Consider the following 15,003-nt stretch of genomic DNA (forward strand, 5'->3'; position numbering starts at 1 on the left):
TCCTCTTCTCCGCCCAATGTCTGGAGGACTGTCCGTGACTCCAAGAAGCAGGTCTCCCAGCGAGACTCGATCTCCCGACGCCATCGCCACTCCAGGCGTCCGAGGCCACGGCAACTGCAGCGTCGCATCCCATCCGGTGGGCAACAGTCGAATGGCGCCAAGCAGTCACAGCCGGCCTTCTCTCCCGGGCCACTCCCGCTCCTGGGTGGGGCGATGGCCGGCTTCTCCACCCAGCTGCCCGGGTCCAGTAGGAGGGGGCAGCAGTCTCCAGACATACATTGTTCCCCCCAGAGGTACGTTGGAGGGGGCCCCAGTCCGTCCAGAACAACTGCAAACGCCCGGGCCTCTCCCCGGCGTTGGAGTACCACCACCATATTGGACGGAATCTGGTGCCGCCCCGGATCCTCTGATGGCAGCGATGACCCGGAACAACGTCCCCAATTTATAATCCACAGGTGTTTGTAATCCACAGGTATTTATAATCCACAGGTACTTGCAATCCAAGGGGGAACAGTCCAAGTCCTTCTAGCTTCTCCAGACGCAGGCCTGCAGCGGAAGGTGTCGTATTAGCAGCGGGTCGGCGGCGATCCTGCTGACTACGCCAAATGTGGTAGGGGCCGGGCTTAGGGGGTGGACAGCTGCTTACCAGACGAGACAAAGACGAGGCGGAGACAGATTCCACTTGTAGCAGTTCCGGATTTTATTTGTCGTCCTCCTGACGACCACAACCACGCACCGCAGCCTCCCCACAGCACCCTATCTCCAGTCCCAGGTATCTGCTCCCTAGCTCCAGTCACAGTAACGTCCCTCGCGGATCCTTCGCTGGGGCTGTCCTAGACAAATCTACCGCCAGCGCTTCACCTGCCCGAGGTCGTCATCCAATCGGTACCCCCGGGGCCTCGTCTGCCCTGCGGTCCATCGGGTCAGGTCCACCCCCCTGAATGTCTCTTCTCGGTCAGTCCCCTGGTCGAGCTCTTCCACTGTCTCCGGTCTTCTGTCCTGAGTCTTCCTTTCCTGAGCTCCTCCCGGGACTAGACTCTTCTGGAACCCCAACCAGTTCTATTTATCCCCTCTTTCACTGAGGAATTCCCCTCCTGGGTTCCTATCTCCCCGCCCCCATGACTAAGCGTTTCTTGAGCCATAAGCTGATGTTCAGTCCTCAACTACTCTCTCCTGCCATCTTGTGGTCATTTCTCGGTACTACACCCTCCTATTTACCTTTCCCAGCTGTCACCCTTCTATCCTGTCAATCTCCGTCTCTGGTGCACAAACCGTCCCCTCCTACTGCCAGTCACGTCTGTCCGTCAAGTCACCTTCCTCACATAATCATGGCTCCAATTGGGTTTCTAACCCATTGGTCGATTTCAGGCTGCTAGACGAGCCCCCTGATGTCTATACACATGTTTCTCGACGCTCCCAAGGCATACAGTATCATCATGTAATCGACAGTGCTTCCCTTGTTTACTTGGGGCAATGTTCTTCCCATAGCAATGATTATTTTTGCTGACATCAATGATCCATTCACCCGATGAGCGAAAGATAGACCACACACAGATATCTATCTCAACCCACCCACACGCATGCTTACTTAGCTCAGCATATGTCCTGTAGAAGAAGATTTAAGTAAAAGCCCTTGTATACCGTCAGGATGATTGGCTTTTTTTTTAAAGAAAATCTGCCTTTGTAAAAAGACCTTAAGCTGAAGCTTCTGCAGTAGATGTGGAACTAATCTCTTCTGAGAGCAAAAGGACTTGGCATGTTGGAATTAACAGTCTGATCAAGCCCCCTGCTTTTGGAGGAGTTACAGATGGCTGCCAAACTTATTAGAAGGTCATTGAAATATGCAAGTTTGGCTGTCATTTTAGGTTGACTGTCTCACAAACCCATACTAGAGCTCTTCTGCTCTTTCGACAAGTAGAAAATACCCTGTGTGACAAGCTGTGGGTTCAAGGTGTTATGGGTCTAAAGTAGAGTTTATGCGAATCGGTTCACCCGTCCCCGTCAATCAGCCACGTCAGTAGTCTGCGACTGCTGGACGGCATCTGTTAGAACCGCCTCTTACCTGATGGCATCCATAGCTCTTCTTCTGTTTAGCTGGTCTGATGCGTTGTCACATGGTATTGCACCAGGGTGGCTAATCCACAGGAGAGCCACAAACACTATTGGGTTATAGGTGGTTCTCGAAGCTTCGGTCCAGTGGTCACAGATTACTGATGTCAGACAGAGTTTTGTGTATCAATTCTCACCAAGTCTAGTTGAAGGCATCGAAGGCTGCTCCTGTAGGATTCAGAAGTATAAATGCGGTAAATGTTTTCTTTCATTTTCATGCAGATGGGTCGAGTTTCAAGAAATGGTGGCCAATAAGAGAAGAGCGGTTGACTCTGCTCTTGGCCTCCACAACTATGGTTTGGAGTGTGACGAAACAAACACCTGGATTTTGGAGAAGATCAGGGTGGTTGAGTCTATCCAGGACCTCGGGGATGATCTCACAGCAGTCATGTCAATTCAGAGGAAACTCTATGGTATTGAGAGAGATCTTGGAGCTATTGAAGCTAAACTCGTAAAACTACAAGAAGAAGCAAAACAACTGGCAGATGAAAATCCCGAGAACGCTCAGGACATTTATGACAAACTGATCGTCATCAACAACGTGTGGCAAGACTTACAGAAGGCGCTGCAAGATCAGGAGGACTCACTTGGGGAAAGCAGCAAGTTGCAGAAATTTTTGGTTGACTTATTTGATTTTGAGACCTGGCTCTATAGAGCACAACAGTCAACAGCATCAGAAGACACCCCCATGTCCCTGGCAGAAGCTGAACAGCTCTACCATAACCACCTTGCACTTAAAGATGACATGGGACGTCATGAACCCGAGCTCCATGATATCGTGGACACTGGAGAGAGAGTAACAAGTGGACAAACTGACCCTCAGTACCAACAGCTGGATCAAAGGGTGAAAGGTTTAGAAGTTGGATGGAATGACCTGCAGATAATGTGGAACAACAGAGAACATTTCCTCTCTCAGTGCCTTGAATTCCAGAAGATCTTAAAAGATGTGAAGCAATCTGAAGCCATCTTAAGCAATCAGGTATTAAAAATGAGTGTGAAGACCAATATATATCTGTATCTAATAAACCACATCATGCCTCATATCATTAAAGAGTGACTTTGTTTTTCATTTTTGTTTAATAAAGCAATAAAATACATGAAAATAAGCAACGTTTTAATTTATCTTTCCAGAGAAATCTGCTTCTTTCTCCCAGAACTGATAATTCTTTTTCAAAATTCTCAATTCACGGCTAAAATCTGTATTTAGTGAACACAGAATTTTACATTACTGAGAAAAGAGATGACATGTGGTGCTCATAAGGTTCTATGTAGAGGGGTGGGGCTTGAAGCATAACGTCTCCTCCCCTCTGCATAGAATCTTTTCAGTACCAACTGTCATCTCTTATCTCAGTAATGTAACATTCTGTCCTCACTGAATACAGATTGTACCCGGGAATTGAGAATTTTGAAAATGAAAGATCAGTCGTGAAGGAGAAAGAAACAGTTTTCTCTGATAAGCTATATTACAAAGTTGCTTATTTTCATGTGTATTATTGATGTATGAAATAAAAATTGTAATGACGGTTACTCTTTAAGCATTTTTATCTTCTGAAGACAACTCCATTTTGAAATAGAAGCCAGAAATTTTGCATCTTGTGAAATATGCAAGAAGTGGGTGATCGAAGCATTACATGTCAGCTATTTTTTGCGAATGGCAGTCCATGTACTGCATAGATGGGATAAGTTTGTTACAGTTTTCCTTTATTCTGGCTCATAGAATGCGTTTCTACATAATAGTGTCCATCTATAACATCCAGTTACTCATCTTCTTAAAGGGGTTCTCTTGATGGCCTAGCCTTTAAATATCACATCAGTGAGGTCAGACTACCTGATTGGTGGAACCATGGTAGTCCCTACCAAAAAGCAGACATTTTCCCCTTTAAAAGGCACAGCTCCATACATTTTGTAGTGTTTCTATCTGGTTCTGCAGCTCTTTGTAGCTCACTCCTAGTATTTAACTGAATGAGACTGAAATGCAGCAACAGACACGACCAGCACAGATTGCACTGAGTGTTTCTTGACAATGAAAGGGATGTGCAGCCTATTGGAACGCCACAGCCGCTGCAATTAAGCTAACCCCTCCAATCCATATTGCTGTTCATTGGTATTAAAGGGAATCTGCCATTGGGTTTTTGCTCTGTAATCCGAAAGCACCATAATGTGTCACTTGTTAGTCTGCATGCTGTCATTTTGATATAATCACAGTTTTCTCTGCTGCAGATCTAGCAATGCTTGAATACTGAGCTCTATATAACTCCGCTCTCACCCCTGATTGGCCACTTTCTGTGTACACCGCTAATCAGTGGTGGGGGCGGGTTACAAAGAGCAGCAGGACTAGGTGGCATGAGACACCTAGTCCTGAAGTGATAATCTCCTCCTGATAAAACACTGATTTTATTTAAACAGCAACTCATAGCTCAGTAAGTGACACATCGCTGGAATCAGTGACTCAGCCCCTACATCATGCTGCTCTCAGATTACATAACGAAAATTCCCTTTAAAGTCCCAGAAAAACTGTATTTCCCTAGTGAGATCCCCAGATCAACTCTTGTGACTAAATCAGCAAGATTGTGACATCCCATCTTTGTAAAGCAGGATCTTAGATATTAGTATAATTGTTTTTCTATTCCTAGGAATACACCCTCGCTCACACTGAACTACCAAGTACTTTACAAGCTTCACAAAACAGATTAAAGAAGCATGAAGACTTCTTGAGCACCATGGAAAATAATGAAGAAAAGATTAGTGGAACCATAAATAATGCAGTAAAATTAGATGCAGACCAGAACATTTTCGCTGATAAAGCTTTGGAAAAAGCTGGTTCATTGCGTGACAGGTAATCCGGGGGAGCACTGAGTTTGGTTCTATTTTGCAAGAAGTCTTATTTTGCTGCTTCCACTTTGGGATTAGGGCTATGAAGAGAAAGACTTTTAAAAGGGGCTTGTCCTTTGGGGAAACATTTTTAGTTATCGAAGTGCATGTATTTGGAGCTAAAAATTATTTTTTGCAATTGTTTTTCATTAAAAATGTTGCACCAATTGCCTTTTATAAGCTCTTTGATTCTCTGCACATACAACTTTGATGTGGTCACAATTTATCTGAGAATTACACAGATCAAACAGTTACAATCTCTACCATCACAACGAGAACACTGACAGTTTCTCAGACAACTCATCATGCACCCATCAATAGACAGGGTGAAGCAGCGGCTATAGAAGGCAAATTGTGCAAAATCTTTAACAAAACCCAGTTGCAAAAATTTTTTTTTTCCAAAATACATGCATTTAAGTAAAAAAAAAATTGTCCCAAATATGGACATCCCCTTTAAGTACTTCAAGATCCTTCTAGAAAGTCCCTTTTGGAATTGGCTTTGAAGCCAATACTTAAATCAATTTTCCCAATATTTATCACCTCTCTACGATAGGGAGCACAAGTCTGATCACTTAGGGGGGTCATCCTTTTTAAGGTTGGGATGGAATAGAGCACATGTCCACTGCTATGTTAATGGAGATTTAAAAAAACATGACTCTTCTGCCCCTGTTAATATTTTTTTTATTACATATCCTATAAAAATGCCACATAAAAAATATTGAAAAAATCTTTTGCTGACTGATGAATTACGTGTTTTATTCCTTCAGGTATGCTGTGAATGTGGATAAGGCAAAAAAGGTATCAACTCTGTTAAAGGATCATGTTGATCTCCAGGATTTTGTAGAAAACTGTGATGAGGTAATAATTATTTTTAAAATACTTTTTAAAGGGATCTGTCAGTAGGATCAACCCTCCTAAGCCTTCTATATGGGCATGTAGGTCATAGGAAGCGGAATAAAATGATCCCTTGATATCTGTGATCCGATGACTTATTCCAGTGAAATCCACATTTTTATTAATATGTAAATGTTAAGATCTATGGGCCGGGACATAGATCTCCTTGAGAATCTGCCTCCAGAGCTTATTGTAACTGAAAGTAGGAGTTACCAGTGTGAGACATGTAGATCAAGAGAACAAGTCATTACATGTCTCACACTGGTAACGCCCCCTTTCATTTATAATGAGCTCTGGAGGCAGATTCTCAGGAAAATTTATGTCCGGCCCATAGATCTGAACAGCTCATTAACAAATACTTGGATTTCTCTAAAATTAGACATCGGATCACAGATACCAAGGTATCATGTTATTCAGCTCCCTATGACCTACATGCCAATATAGACGACTTATGAGGGTTGATCCTGCTAACATATTCTCTTTAAACATTGGGAATTTAGAAGTGTTTTAAAATTTCATGCCAAAATTGTAACATGCATGGAAATAAAATGTCACCAGGCCTAACAATGATTAAACAAAACTGTAGGAGCCAGGGGACGACCTTATGGCCTATGGGTATAAAAAAGCTTTAAATCAGAAGAAGACCGTGAAGCTCTATCATGTATCTTACAATATCTATATGCCATGTCTATTTACCTATTAGTTTTTTTGTTATAGTTTGCCTTGTGGATCAATGAAAAATTACTGACCGCTCAAGACACATCATATGAGGAAGCTCGCAATCTGCACAGCAAATGGTTAAAACATCAAGCGTTTAAGGCTGAAATTGATTCTAACAAGGACAGGTTACAGAACATTGACACGGTAAAAGTTTTACGTGTTTCGCTAAAGCTAGGGTCGCACGAGCGTATTTTCTTTCATCTGAGAAAATCAGTCCAATTATGCAAATCACATCGATCAGAGTTTGATCAGTGTATGATCATAGCGCGATTCAATTTTCTAGGATGATGAGAAGATGGAAAATTAAATATTTCTCCATGTTCTCCATTCTGTCAGTACGTAAAAATCTATCTAGACTCTGATGTCACCCAAGTGCGGTCCAATTTTTTTCCACGGACCCATTGATTTGCAAGGCCGGGTGCGATCTAAATATCAGACTCTGTCTGAGGGAAAAATCGGACATGTGTTCGGCCCTATAGAATAACATTGGTCTGAGTGAGATCCAATGTTTTGTCGGATCACACTTGGACAAAAGAATGTCCAGTACTTTTTTCCATTTTTGGATCGGGTTTGACAATGACAATGAAATAAAATGATCAAGTATGATCAATTCTTGTGAATGGGGCCGGAAATGTCCTAAATTGTTTTCTGTTTTACTGTATTCCATTTTTTAGCTGAATCAAAAAAAATGTAGCTTGTACAACTTTTTCTGTATGGCCAAAAAAACATGATAGCAACTGGATTATTTATTTATTTTTTAACATAGAAGACTATGGGAAACGGATTGTAGCGGACGATCAGCTGTTATGTCATCAGTTAATGGATCTATTTTTTTGAAGCACTACACTGCACATGCCCAGAACACTAGAGGTGCTCAAATACACATGTTTTAAGCACTGCACATGCCAAGCACACTATAGGTGCTCAAATACACATGTGTTAAGCACTGCACATGCCCAGAACACTGTAGGTGCTCAAGTACATATGTTTTAAGCACTGCACATGCCCAGAGCAATAGAGGTACTCAAATACATGTTTTTAAACACTACACATGCCCAGAACACTAGAGGTACTCAAATACACATGTTTTTAACCACTAAGTGCTAAAATACACATGTTTTTAAGCAATGCACATGCCCAGAACACTAGAGGTGCTCACATACACATGTGTTTAAGCACTGCACATGCCCTGAACACTAGAGGTGCTCAATTACACATGTTTTTAAGCACTGCACATGCCCATAACACTAGAGGTCATAAAATACACATGTCTTTAAGCACTGCACTTGCTCAGAACACTATAGGTGCTCAAATACACATGTTTTAACCACTGCACATGCCCAGAGCACTAGAGGTACCCAAATACTTGTTTTTAAACACTGCACATGCTCAGAACATTAGAGGTACTCAAATGCACATTTTAAGCACTGTACATGCCCAGAACACTAAAGGTGCAAAACAATACAATTTTTTAACCATTACACATGCCCAGAGCACTAGATATAGTAAAATGCACAGGTTTTTAAATACAGCACATTCCCAGAACACTAGAGGCACTCAAACACACATGTTTTTAAGCACTGAACATGCCTAGAACACACGAAGTGCTCACATACACATGTTTTTAAGCACTGCACATGCCCAGAACACTAGAGGTGCTCACATATACATGTTTTTTAAGCACTGCACATGCCCAGAACACCAGAGGTGCTCACATACACGATTTTAAAGACAACACTTGCCAGAACACTACAGGTGCTCAAATACACATGTTTTTAAGCACTACACATGCCCAGAACACTAGAGTGTACTCAAATACATATGTTTTTAAGCACTGCACATGCCATTAGTTAGAGGACCAGCTCACAAATTAACATGTCCTGAAAAAAAAGGGATTCTGGAGAGATCCTATCATTTTTATTTATTTGACAAATTGTTCATTTTGACCCTCAACCCAGAATTCATTTGGTAATTTGCCTAGCTAACTTAACAAAAAAAACCAAAACACAATTTTATTTATGCTATTTATTTTTTCCCCATATTTCAGAAAGGACAGCATTTGGCACAGGAAAAACCACAGTTTGCACCAACAGTGTCTGAGAAGCTGAGCGCTCTTCACGAGCAGTGGAATGAGCTGGAGACCACCACGCTCCAGAAGGAGCAGACTCTGTTTGACGCTCACCGCTCCGACCTCTATGAACAAAGATTTGCAGACATAGCTACTTGGATAAATTGTATAGAGATGCAGGTGACATCAGATGACTATGGAAAAGACTTGACAAGTGTTAACATTCTTTTGAACAAGCACAAGGTGAGCTTGCAGCTATCTACTGAGCCCTCCATATGCTGGATATAATGAAATAGCTGCTATATTTGAGCCATAGTTTGTCTTGAAGAGTCAAGATCTAAGGCTAGGGTCACACAACCGTTTTTCTCTCGTCAAAGAAAATCGGTCTAATTATTCTAATTACAGTTTGATCAAATGGAGATCAGAGTATGATCTAATTTTCCCAGAGATGAAGGGGAAAAACAGTTTCTCCACCTTCTCCATTCAGTCTGTTCGTGAAAATCGGACGACACTCTAAATGCAGACCGATGTTTTCCACTCCGCCCAAGGAAAAATTTGAACATATGCACGGCCTTATTGAATAATATGGGAATGAGTGCTATTCGTCAAAACAACGGATAGCACTCGTCCGAGTTGTATGGTTGTCTTCACGAGCCCTTAGTGTTTGTCATTTCACCTTTCTCAAAATATATGCAAATTTTTGTCATATATAGTGGATCAGTCATATGATGTCCCACCATGTCGTAGTATTATTTCTTAAGGGGTTGCCTATATCTGTTCTTTGAGACATTTGCTAAATCTTGCTGTCACTTCTTAAGTAAGGGTATGTGCACACGCTGCGGATTCCGCTGCGGTTCCGCAGCGGTTTTGGCCGCTGCGGACCCGCAGCAGTTTTAGCTGCGGTGTACAGTACCATTCAAATGAATGGTAAACAAAAACCGCAGTGTAGACGGTGCGGATAAGGCCGGTTTCACATTCGCGCTTTTGAGCGCAGCGACGGCCTGCGCACGCCTCCACCGGTATCTCCGCCTCCGGGCGCATGACGCTGCATGCGTCGTGCGTCCCCTATCTTCATCACAGAGGGCGCAGGCCGTGCGCAGTCTGCGCACAGTCTGCGTTTGGCGGCGCATGCGTCCTTTTGACGGTGCGCCGAGCACAACCAAAATGCAACAGGTTGCGTTTGGCGCTGCTCGGCGCACCGTCAAAAGGATGCATGCGCCGCCAAAGGCAGAATGTGCGCAGACTGCGCACGGCCTGCGCCCTCTGTGATGAAGATAGAGGACGCACGACGCATGCAGCGTCATGCGCCCAGAGGCGGAGATACCGGTGGAGGCGGGGCAGAGGGCGGGGCTTAGCGGCGGCCGTGCGCAGGCCGTCGCTGCGCTCAAAAGCGCGAATGTGAAACCGGCCTAAATCCGCGCGGATTTCCTGCGGTTTTGAAACCGCAGAAAGAATTGACATGTCAATTGTTTCTGCGGAATCCGCAGCGGTTTCCTATCTCCACCATTGTGGAGATGGTGAATCCGCAGGAGCAAACCGCAGGCTAAACCGCAGATAATCCGCAGGTCTTTTGAAGTGCGGTTTTATCTGCAGTTTTTGCAAATTCCGTGCGGATTAATCCGCAGCGGATTCCGCAGCGTCTGCACACACCCTTAGGATTGCAACTCACCATATTTTCATGACATACCTGCAGAGAATTGAAGATCAAATTGGCCAGAAGACAATAGAAATGGATGAAGTCCTTCCAGATGTACCATCACTTTCAGAAGACAGGAGCCTTGGGGAAAAGGAGGAAAACATCAAAGTTCGCTTTTTGCAACTTCAAGAGCCAATAAATGAAAGGAAGAGAAGACTACAATCGTCAAAGCAGGTTCACCAGCTGCATCGGGACTTGGCAGATGAAATTGTAAGTGCTGAGGTCTCGGAGTAGATAAAGTACAATGATTAGGAACATAAGATGATGATAAGAAAGGCTGAAATCCTTCCGCGCTCTTATGTCAAGCCGCAGGATTGCTCTATGTGAGCTCGGCTGTAAGTGATGGTCTCCCATACCAGGAGGAGACTCTTTGAGCTGGCATTCATCGGTTTGGCAGGAATAAACTTTTATGCAATAGCATCAATAAGTGCTGAAACTTTGTAATATTTCTGCTTTGTGTTGGTCCTGATTAGTGCTGAGCATTCTGATACCGCAAGTATCGGGTATCGGCCGATACTTGCTGTATCGGAATTCCGATACCGACTTCCGATATTTTTTCAATATCGGAAGTCGGCATCGGAATCGGAAGTTCAAAGTTGATTGACAGCCTGACGTCATCATGATGCGCGGTGTGTGCGCATCATGATGCGCCGTCATTTCGGGCCTTCCGGGGGTCTCTGCCGGCCTGCCGGGGGGCTGTGTGGACTGCCCGGGGTCTGTACCGACCTGCCGGGGGGCTGTGCCGGCCTGCCGGTGGTCTGTGCACCCTGTGGGGGTCTGTACCGGCCTGCCGGGGGGCTGTGCCGGCCTGCCGGTGGTCTGTGCACCCTGTGGGGGTCTGTACCGGCCTGCCGGGGGGCTGTGCCGGCCTGCCGGGGGGCTGTGCTGATGTCCGGGGGTCTGTGCAAGCATCGTCCGATGGGACTACAAGTCCCATCTGGCGATGCCTGCTACCATGACAGTGATTGACACATTAGCCAATGATGGGACAGTAGTAGTCCCATCATCCGGCTAATGTGTTAAATGTTAAAAAAAAAAAAAAAAAATACTACATACATACTACATGCATGCTACATACATACTACATGCTACATACATACTACATACATACCACATACATACCACATACATACTACATACATACTACATACATACTACATACATAACACATATATACTACATGCATGCTACATACATACTACATGCTACATATATACTACATACATACTACATACATACATACTACATATATACTACATGCATGCTACATACATACTACATGCTACATACATACTACATACATACCACATACATACTACATACATACTACATACATACCACATACATACCACATACATACCACATACTACATACATACTACATACATAACACATATATACTACATGCATGCTACATACATACTACATGCTACATATATACTACATACATACTACATACATATATACTACATATATACTACATACATGCTACATACATACTACATGCCACATACATACTACATACATACCACATACATACTACATACATACCACATACATACCATATACATACCACATACATACTACATACATAACACATATATACTACATGCATGCTACATACATACTACATGCTACATATATACTACATACATACTACATACATACATACTACATATATACTACATGCATGCTACATACATACTACATGCTACATACATACTACATATATACTACATGCATGCTACATACATACTACATGCTACATACATACTACATACATACTACATGCATGCTACATACATACTACATGCATGCTACATACATACTACATGCTACATACATACCACATATATACTACATACATACTACATACAATACATTCATACAATACATACATAGACATACAGTACATATAACATAGAGTAACATACTTACCAATACTTGTCACATTGTTCCCCGAAGCCATTGTCTTTTACGGAATAAATATTAACATAACAAACCACAAAAATACTCACCCACGATCCGAAGCAGTCCACGAGTGTGTCCCACGACGATCTTGGGTAGAGAACTGCAGCATCAGCTGTTGCTGCCGTTCTCTACGGGCTGCAGGAATCCAATAACGGAAGGTAGGTATCCTTCCGCACTGTATTCCTCCGCCACTTAAAAAAAAAAAAGTCCCTAGTCTCACTTTATGCCATTGCTGTGTGGGAAATTCCCACGCAGCAATGGCATAAAGTGAGACTAGGGACTTTTTTTTTTTTTAAGTGGCGGAGGAATACAGTGCGGAAGGATACCTACCTTCCGTCATTGGATTCCTGCAGCCCGTAGAGAACGGCAGCAACAGCTGATGCTGCAGTTCTCTACCCAAGATTGTCGTGGGACACACTCGTGGACTGCTTCGGATCGTGGGTGAGTATTTTTGTGGTTTGTTATGTTAATATTTATTCCGTAAAAGACAATGGCTTCGGGGAACAATGTGACAAGTATTGGTAAGTATGTTACTCTATGTTATATGTACTGTATGTCTATGTATGTATTGTATGAATGTATTGTATGTAGTATGTATGTAGTATATATGTGGTATGTATGTAGCATGTAGTATGTATGTAGTATGTATGTAGCATGCATGTAGCATGCAGTATGTATGTAGCATGCATGTAGTATATATGTAGTATGTATGTAGCATGTAGTATGTATGTAGTATGTATGTGGTATGTATGTAGCATGTAGTATGTATGTAGTATGTATGTAGTATATATGTAGCATATATGTAGTATGTATGTAGCATGTAGTATATATGTAGTATATATGTAGCATGTAGTATGTATGTAGTATGTATGTGGTATGTATGTAGCATGTAGTATGTATGTAGCATGCAGTATGTATGTAGTATATATGTAGTATGTATGTAGCATGTAGTATATATGTAGTATGCATGTTGCATGCATGTAGTATATATGTAGTATGTATGTTGCATGTAGTATATATGTAGTATGTATGTTGCATGTAGTATATATGTAGTATGCATGTTGCATGCATGTAGTATATATGTAGTATGTATGTAGTATGAATGTAGCATGTATGTAGTATGTAGTATGAATGTAGCATGTATGTAGTATGCATGTTGTATGTATGTAGCATGTATGTAGCATGTAATTTATTTTTTTTTTACATTCAACACATTAGCCGGATGATGGGACTACTACTGTCCCATCATTGGCTAATGTGTCAATCACTGTCATGGTAGCAGGCATCGCCCGATGGGACTTGTAGTCCCATCGGACGATGCCTGCACAGACCCCCGAAGCCTGCACAGCCCCCCGGCAGGCCGGCACAGCCCCCCGGCAGGCCGGCACAGCCCCCCGGAGCCTGCACAGCCCCCCGGCAGGCCGGCACAGCCCACCGGAGCCTGCACAGCCCCCCCGGCAGGCCGGCACAGACCACCGGAGCCTGCACAGACCCCCTGGCAGGCCGGCACAGCCCCCCGAAAGGCCCGTACAGACCCCAGAGAGGCTGTACAAGGGAAAAACAGGATTTTTCTTATTCCGATACCGGAAGTCCCATAGACTTGAATGGGACTTCCGGTATCGGAATCGGCGATACCGATACTTTTTTTTAAGATCGGCCGATCCATTCCGATCCGATACTTTGAAGTATCGGACGGTATCGCTCAACTCTAGTCCTGATCTATTTATTCTCAGTTTAAGTTATATTCTAACTAAAAGATAGAAAAAAAATTAAAAGTGATGAAATAACACTCATTGTACATTGTCATCTACTTGCAGCTCTGGGTTCAGGAAAGAATGCCTCTTGCGGAATCGAAGGATTATGGCAATAACCTTCAGACGGGTCAGATGCTTCTGAAAAAGAATCAGGTAATGATATCTAAACCCGCCATACACAAGCGATGGCTGACGGCCTGCCGACTATTCGGGTGTCGACTTATGTGGTCCCTTGACTTCCACATACACAGGAAAGTTTGGCTCTGCCAAAAGTTAATGTGCTTTCCTAGGGGAGAGCGGAGAAACATTTCTGGCAGCTGTTTATGTCCCGGAGAGGAAAAGGGTTGGGTGTAAAATTCAACCTGTCCAACCTTTATCTGTCCAATATAATTTATGGGGAGAGTCAGAAGACCCCTGTACACATTGGATTGTCCTCCAAACCCACCAATGTTGGCTGGTTCAGTAGACTTTAGTCTAATGTGTATGGGGTCACAAGAGTGACTTATCTGATGCATTTCTTTTACCCTGATTTCTGAAATCGTGGCAAAACTGCTGCACGCACATTTTTTGAACAAATTTGGAAAACTGTAGCAAGAAAAAATTGTATTTATTGCAAGAAATATTATTTGGGGTTCTCGTAAGGGCAAATTCAGATGAAGGATTTTTCAAGCTGAAAAATATCATGCTGATTTTATAGAAAATCCAAGGAGAAATCCAAGGTTCATCCTCAAATTTATTCCGTGGTTTCACAGTTTGCATTGTCATGGACACAACGGAAATTGGCCTTATTCATTTGGACTTATCTAGACTTATCTTGAGTAGAACAGTTTGTGGTTACATGTGCTAGAGGCAAACTTGGGGGATGTGGCTGTACTGAAGTGGTAATGCAGCATGTGAACTCAGCCTAAAGATTGACATTGT

The 15,003-nt window shown here is 43.1% G+C and overlaps 1 protein-coding gene across 1 annotated transcript in view; it reads left to right on the forward strand.

Annotated features, from left to right (window-relative positions):
- SPTB (spectrin beta, erythrocytic) overlaps positions 1 to 15,003 on the forward strand; it is a 152,936-nt gene that overhangs the window by 97,781 nt on the left and 40,152 nt on the right. The window contains exons 16-22 of the mRNA XM_073554165.1: positions 2,332 to 3,088; positions 4,743 to 4,945; positions 5,748 to 5,838; positions 6,592 to 6,738; positions 8,642 to 8,905; positions 10,356 to 10,568; positions 14,146 to 14,235. Of these exons, the coding sequence (XP_073410266.1) occupies positions 2,332 to 3,088; positions 4,743 to 4,945; positions 5,748 to 5,838; positions 6,592 to 6,738; positions 8,642 to 8,905; positions 10,356 to 10,568; positions 14,146 to 14,235 (1,765 nt within the window). The remainder of the gene's footprint in view (positions 1 to 2,331; positions 3,089 to 4,742; positions 4,946 to 5,747; positions 5,839 to 6,591; positions 6,739 to 8,641; positions 8,906 to 10,355; positions 10,569 to 14,145; positions 14,236 to 15,003) is intronic.

The sequence above is a fragment of the Dendrobates tinctorius genome, unplaced genomic scaffold (genome assembly GCF_039654945.1).
Source record: "Dendrobates tinctorius isolate UK_male_01 unplaced genomic scaffold, ASM3965494v1 ptg000208l, whole genome shotgun sequence".
Lineage (NCBI taxonomy): Eukaryota > Metazoa > Chordata > Amphibia > Anura > Dendrobatidae > Dendrobates > Dendrobates tinctorius.